Consider the following 7818-nt stretch of genomic DNA (forward strand, 5'->3'; position numbering starts at 1 on the left):
CCTCTGCCTCTGCCCTCGCAGCTCCCGCTTCATCCGAAAGGACAAATAAATGCTTTTATTATATTATGTTTTTATTATATAGGATGTGTGTGTATGTATTAACTTAGGTCAAGCCTGTTCTAAACAGGAACTAATAAAGATACTACTTGATAAAATAAATGTAAATATTTTATAAAAGGAGACATAGGTAAGAGAAGAAAAGTAAGGTTGTGACAATAGGTATATCATCACATAAAATGTATGCTATGCAATACTTTCTAATTGTTATCATTTACAAGCTGAGCTTACAGTTCACAGTATACAAGAAGAAAAAGCCCACATAGTTGCTCAGGAGGATGACAAGTGTTACTGACTCTGAGACAGGTCACCCTGTAGGCAGGTCTTCCCAGAGCAGTGTGATAAGCAGCTTTCTCAACAATGAGCTTCCAAGAAGCAAAGCACAGCACTGGTGTCACCAGACCATTGAATGTACAGTCTCTCACTAAAGCTAGCGGTTTCATGACAAAAAACTACCCAAGAAAAGCAATGCTACAAGGTGGTAGTCAGAGGTTGGGATGGAGATGAAAAGCAATACAATCCACTCCAAATTGTAGCTCTCTGAGGTTCTGGCTTAAACTAGGAGTAGAATTTAGCATATCAGGCATTAAGCTATTGTACAGAATGTGTGCAATTCCCACATGTGTGAGTTAATTATTGCATGTTCAACCCAGGGTGGAAATATGGGAAAATTTGCCCCCAGATTTATTGTAAGTTACATTATTGAGCACAGAGTATTGGAGAAAATATCCACTAAATGAATATAATTGTTTGTGTGTGTGTGTGTTTTAAAGCATACAGTAGACACCATCCACTGACCCTTCAGCACTGTCACCAATCCTAATGTTCACAGTGTCTAGGAATATTACAGCGACAATTCTCAACACGTGCTGGGTAACTGTTAAAACAGTACCTTCAAAATTGATCGATGGAAGAAAAGAGTCAGGAGCTGAATGAGATCATAAAGAACATAACCATCTTTCTTTTCCACACCTATAATATTAGTTGGGTATAAAGGTTTGTCCTTGTTCAATTCCACCAGCTGATTCCAGGGAAAGAACCCAAATTGGAAGAAATACTTGATCACAATTGTCACCTACACATGGATGATAGAAATTAAAAAAAAATCTTTATAAGAATAGTTATATAGGAGAAACAGCAATATAAAACAACCAAGAAAAATCCATTTCACAGTTTTGATGGTAGAAATGCACACAGTTATGTAGAATGATTACATCATCATTCTTACAGACCACTGACTTCAGAACAGGAGCTAAATCTTACCCTCGCGAGTGCCTTTGATCGTAGATATATCAGGGCCAATCAGGTCTCTCATGGCACTGCTTAAATAATTTCCCTTGTTTTTGAGAAGTAGGCTAATTTATACTGATTTATTTGATACATATATAATTATCAGCTATTAAAGTGTGGTATTAGGACACAAGAGCAGAATAATGTTTATGTCTTTATATTTTATGTATTGCTTTAATTTGCAATCTTTGTGAACAATATTACGCAGGTTTGATGTACACAATTTTCACTTTACTCCAATCTCTTTCTTCTCCCTACTTTATTGCTCACTGGAATTTCTTCTCAAGAAGATATAAAAGTAAATGAAACAAACTGGCCAGTTGTGCTGTTATAAGTGTATAAATGTTGTAGAAAAGTGGCATGTTGAGAGAGAATGACAAATGAGAAAATTGATGGGTTTCATTTAAGCATTCCTCATTGCAATATACACAATTCATTAATAAAAATACTTTAAAAAGTCCTCTCTGGACCTAGAGTCTTCCTTTAGCTCTTCTCTCTCTCCTGTCTTCTTAGTCAAGCTTCTGCAAAGAACAGTCCTGTGTTTCTTATCTTAGTGAAAATCCCCACATACAAAATTCCAAAGCAGAAACCTGGAGGTCATTCTTGCCTCTCCCCTTCTCCTTCACACCGCAAAAAGCTTTAGTCCATTACTGAAACCACATTTACCCACTCATCTTCAACCTCATTGTCACTGCATTCAAACCCTATTACTTTTCACCCACAATTAAAATAGTTTCCTAGCTGGTCTCAATGTGTCCACTTTCATTCTGTATAAAAACTTGCAAAAACACAAATCTGATCGAGTCATGCCCCTGTTTATTTTTTGTTTATTTTTAAAAAATCTTTATTGTTGAAAGTATTACTTATGTCTCCTTTTATCCCGCTCCCCCATTAACCCCTTCTAGTCCATCCCCACGCTCCATCCCAGGCCTTTACCACCCAACTGTCTATGTCCATGACTTATGCATGTATGTATACATGTTCTTTGGTTGATCTCTTTCCTCTTACCCACTCACCTCCTCCTTCCTTCTGAGATTTGACAGTTTGTTCCATGCTTCTGGATCTATTTTGTTCATCAGTGTATTTTGTTCATTAGATTCCACATACTTGTCTTTCTCTGACTGGCTTATTTCACTTATCATAATACTCTCCTTGTCCCTCCATGATGTCTCAAAGGGTAAGAGATCCTTCTTTTTTACTGCTGCATAGTATTCCATGGTGTAAATATACCACAGCTTTTTTATCCACTCATCTACTGATGAGCCCTTGTTATTCCCATTTAAAGCCTAAGTTTAAAAATGGGATATGTTCTTGCTGCACTAACTATATTAAAAGGGCTTACTGTATTATTTAATTCAGCGTCCATTCACGGAACATTCCCAGGTCCAGGCACTATGCTTGGGTCTGCATAGCACTGTTATCTCCGTGGTTAATATCACAGGACAGACAACCAGGCTTCAGGAGTCTGCCCCATCCCTCACTAGCTGGGTAACTTTGGGCCAATGATTTAACCTTATTAAAGTTGGTAACCTTATCTATTAAATAGGAATGATATTAGCACCTATCTTGTGTGAGGTGTGAAATGTAAAAAGATATATACAATTACCAGCACTAGGTAACTGTTAGGCATATTCATTTATCTGCCTAAGAATAGACATGTACTGATAGTTCTGTGTGCAACTACCCGGGGGTCGGGGCAGGCCCACTTAGCGCAAATGCCCCGCGCAGCTTGCCGGAGGTTGTGCCCAAGGCCTACCTCTGTGTAGACAATGGCCATCATCCAGAACCGTCTGCTGGGCCTCGGGACGGACAGCATGGCCCAGAGGAAGATCAGAATGGGGAGCACCAGGGTGATTACGGAGGCAGAGACCATGTGGTTCAGGATGATCACAAAGTAGCACACCATTTCCGAGCGGGCCACCAGGGTGTTGTACATGGCGTAGAACAGCAGCAAGAACCGCGGCTGGTCCACGTAGAATTTCTCCGACTCTTCAAGCTCATCATCGTGGAACATCCTGTGAGCAGAAGCATGAAGATACTTTTGTCTTCATTTCTCCAAATTACTGATTGCCACATCCAAGGTCCTTCCTCTCCTTCCCCTTCCCTCTGCCCCCAGATTTCCTATGGAAAACCCCCCAATATTATCTTACAGAAGACACCTGAGCAGTGTCTACTGCCAGCTCTTGCTCGTTCTACCCTTAGTGACAGACGTGCTGCAGACTGTGTTGTATCTGCAGCCTGAGGAGGATGAGAACTGTGTCTGTTCGCTGTAAACACGCAGGTGGGCGTTTTTACATCGAGTTTCCTCCATGTGCAACCCCAGCGCATGGCTCCCAGACACCTTCCCGCTGCCCACGGGCTCTTACTTGTTCAGCAGCAGCTCGCTGGCCGTCAGCTCGTGCGTCAGGGACGGTAAGATGCTGGGCCCCAGCCTGTCCAAGGAGCGGCTGTCGTCGGGGCTGACGGCCATGTGGCTCGGCCCCGCGGAGTCGTCCTGCGAGCCGAAGGACAGGCGCTCAAAGCTGACCGCCTTGCTGTAGGACGGCGGGACCTCCATGTCGCCGTCCTCGGCGAAGGACTGCGGCAACTCAGTGTCCGGGGTGAGGCCGGCCTCCTCGGACTCCTCGGAGTCCTGGGCCTCCTCTGCCTCTTCCTCCTCCGCCTCCTCATCTGCCTCCTCGTCCGCCTCCTCCTCGGACCCCTCAAGCCCATCCGGCCCCATGTCCACCTCAGACTCACTGCCCTCCTCATCGTCGCTGTCCTGGACCCCCATGTCTTCGTCCTGCTGGGCCTCCACGTCCTGGCTGGCCTCCACCTCGTCCTGCTCGGCCTCCACCTCCTCGATGGTCTCGGTGGTCCCCTGGCGCGAGTACAGCATGGTGCACTGCGTGGGCTCGCTGTCGGGAGAGAGGGACGGGCACAGACCCGGGGCTTAGCACCCAGCTCCTCGGCCTCCTCTCAAGCTCTCCAGATAGCTCCTTAGTGCTCCCAGATAAGACCATCAAGGCAGAGGAGAAGTCAAAGGCCACAATCCCTTCCCTGCATCCCATCTGCTTTGTTCCTTCAGGATAGTCACACCTGGTTTGCAACTGCCAACAGCACCCTCTTCAATGCAAGAGCTAGCAGGGCACACACCCGTTGAAAACCAGAGCAAGTCACATGGCTTACACGCTGCTAAACCCACCTGTGCATGGAGGTTCTCAAAATGATCTCAGGATTCACAGCCATGGATTCCAGTGTTTACCTCCCAATGGAGACAGAGCAGAGCATACCTACCCCTCTATACCCTTTAAAGCAGGCTGCATGGAAGTGAGAAGCCTTGCGGCTGTGGGTCTGTTGGTGCTGACCAACATAAACTCTACTCTCAGTCCTTGCCATGGGCCCACCCAGATCCAGAAGAGGACAATAGGAATAATAAAATATTGGCTAAGCAACGGCATGCTTTATTTTAAAAGATGGCCCACTTCTTTCATAATTGTTCCTTCTCTCTGTTTTCTCACCCTTTGCCTTTTTCTTATTGGTGCTTATTACATTGACTGAATTTTCACCATTTCCAGCTCCCAACCACCTCCCGATAACCTCTTTGTCTACACATGGAAACACCCACCATCTTCTCACCAGCGTGATCTCTCCTTGGGGCTGCCTGCTCCACCCTCAAGGGTCAGTCCTGCCCTCTCTCCTTCCAACTATTTCCACTGATTTTCTTCTGCCAGCGCCCTTTCTAGTGTTCACTTCCTATCAGCTCTCCACCCTTAACTCACTCTCTCTTTCTGGCATCCTGTTCTTTTCTCTTGCACCCCCCTCTCCTCCTTTTTGTGTTCTATCTTCTAACTTTCCCTGGCAGGCCCATGCAGAAAAAGTTGGGAATGAAAATAGAGCTGGCCCACCAGTGAAATTCATGGCATGCGTTTTAATATTATTTACCTCAGACACATCCGTGGAATCTGTGGATATAAAACTATAACTTGTTAGATTCTGAAACATGCACTATTATCTCTCTGAATGGCGTATGTGGGCAACTAGGGTCCATAAACACTGAGATTCTCTAATGCATAGATTGTACCTATTTTTCTTGTCATCAACACCAGTGTAGGTAGACATGTTAATGAATAAGTGAATGAATGGATGAAACTTGGCTGAGTCCTGAGGCTGAAATGCATAGACTATACTCATTTTTCTTGTCATCAACACCAGTGTAGACATGTTAATGAATACATGAATGAATGGATGAAACTTGGCTGAGTCCTGAGGCTGAAGAATCAGATTTGCATGAGTTCTTGGGACCTTCTCAGGTGTTTAGTATTCCCAGGGCTTTGGCCCTCAGCGTGCATGCACATCACGTAGAAGGCTCTTGGAATGTCATGCCAAACTGGATTTTTGCTAAGAGTTACCTCAATTAGCCTCCTAGGAAGGCCATGAAATTGACTGATCACCCCAGGGAATTTTCAGACCACTGGAGCCAGCTCCAACCCATTCTAACTTCCAGTCACACTACACCCAATGACAGGAATGCTCTCTATGGTTTTTGATTTGGTCTGTCCCCAAAGGGATTCAACAGATCCTGGTACCTTCAGGAAGCAGCACAGTAGAACAGCACAGCCTGTGTCTGCCAGAGGACACCTCATGGCAAAGCATTCCACCATTGCCAGGCCTGGCATACTGCAGCACTGTGTTAGGGGACATAGCCGCCGGCAAAAAGAGGTCAATGGCCCTCCGATTTGCCAAAATTGAAATTTGTTTTGGTTTGGGTTATTGTGGTGTCAGGATAAGCACAACGTAGCTGATGCTCCTGTGTCCTGCTGACCATTCAAAGCAACTCAAAAAAGAGCTTTTGGATTTCATTTTCATTTCTAACAGATTATTATTTTATGATAGGATTTAATGAGGAAACTTAAGCCCAAAGTCATCTTTTCTAAACAAAACAAGTCACAGTCTACAAATGTGATCTAGTCTATCTATTGCAGCATACTATTCTTTTTAAAAAATCAATGGTAAAATCTGTTCTGACTTCTATGTCAGTTAAGCATATAAAATGTGGGCAGATTTATTCTGTATTAAAAAGACCATATGTGGCAAATTTTCATAATTTTTCCTACTGCATGGATCTTTTGATGAAATCACGAGAAAAATCTCATTTTCCCCTGTGAGGTCTGCCTACATGAGCTCTCAATCAAGGGGGGAACATGCTTATTTCTTCGAAAGTGAAAAGTGTAACATACTTACAAAGTGGAGGGCAATGTTTATAATAAGGGTTTTTAAGAAACTCCTAACAGACAAAAACTAAAGAGCAGTTAGTTTACTAGAATGCTGTCCTGGGAATAACCAGGTATGTCCCAGAAAGGGGTGGTTATGCTTTGGTTATTCATGCAAATTCTTAAAAGAAAAAGAAAACATATACCACACAAACTTATATTTGCAATGAGATGGGGGCGGAGATATAAAATCACAGAACAAAGCATGCACAAGTTAAGCACCTTGATGCTAAACTGCCACTGTCAGCGGATGAGGAGGACATATCCAAGCTGAGCATTTTACGGAGCCTAGGTCGAGCACGCTCACTTGTTTTAGGAACAGTTTCTGGTCCATCTAAATCATCAAGGGTAGACTGCCTTGAGAACAGCATGGTTGCTTCAGTGTAGCAGCTAGCAGCGCAAACAGTTACAGAGACACAGTGTTAAAACCCCAGTGGTACATCAGTTTACACATGGATCAATTGACCCACACACTGCCATGCAGCAGACCACACACAACACCAACACCACGGCAACGACGACCACCACAGCAGGGCTCAAGGGCAGGGAAGGACCTGTTTGGCAGGGCAATAAAACACAATACTGGGTTTAACAAAATATATTGGCTAGTGGTAAACTATGAAATGTCACTCTCTGGCTGGGACACGGAAACAGAATAATCATAAGTCCCGACACTCCTCTCACAGAGAAATCATATCATTATAACTTTGCAACTGAGGTTTTTGTTTTGTTTTGTTTTTTAATGGAGACATATGCTTTATTTGGAGCTCCTTGAGTTCCTTGAGAGCCTTTTGTAACCCAATTGCTTAAGCAGAAATATCTGCTCATGTAAAATTTACATAAAAGATTTCAATTTTTTAAAAACACAGTCTCCAAATGAGAGAGGGAAGCTCAGGGACAGTGCAACAGGCTGAATATTCCACCCCATTTTCTGAGTGATATTCAGTGAAGCCAAACTAGATACCTTGCATGTAGAGGAGATGCTGGTTTGATATGCAACTGGATATAAACCAACATTTTTTAAAAAAGAAATAAAATGGTACAAAGAAAACAACAGAGGAAGTCTGGCAACGGCAGGGTCATTTTGTCTGTTAACTTTTCATTTTGCCTAATGAATGTTTTCTTCTGGATCATGTTTTAGGTCTTGATGGATATCATTAGGGTGAGAACCCATTGGCTAAAATCCTCAGCTCCTGTTCCCCAGTGAAGCAAAAAACTG

General features: G+C 43.5%; 1 protein-coding gene across 1 annotated transcript in view; it reads right to left on the reverse strand.

Annotated features, from left to right (window-relative positions):
- The window catches only part of PIEZO2 (piezo-type mechanosensitive ion channel component 2), a 290522-nt gene that overhangs the window by 24018 nt on the left and 258686 nt on the right, over positions 1–7818 (reverse strand). The window contains exons 37-39 of the mRNA XM_014540247.1: positions 3714–4244; positions 3104–3362; positions 950–1132 (exon numbers count right to left, since the gene is read on the reverse strand). Coding sequence (XP_014395733.1) covers positions 950–1132; positions 3104–3362; positions 3714–4244 — 973 coding nt within the window. The remainder of the gene's footprint in view (positions 1–949; positions 1133–3103; positions 3363–3713; positions 4245–7818) is intronic.

The sequence above is a fragment of the Myotis brandtii genome, unplaced genomic scaffold, assembly GCF_000412655.1.
Source record: "Myotis brandtii unplaced genomic scaffold, ASM41265v1 scaffold240, whole genome shotgun sequence".
Taxonomy (NCBI): Eukaryota; Metazoa; Chordata; class Mammalia; order Chiroptera; family Vespertilionidae; genus Myotis; species Myotis brandtii.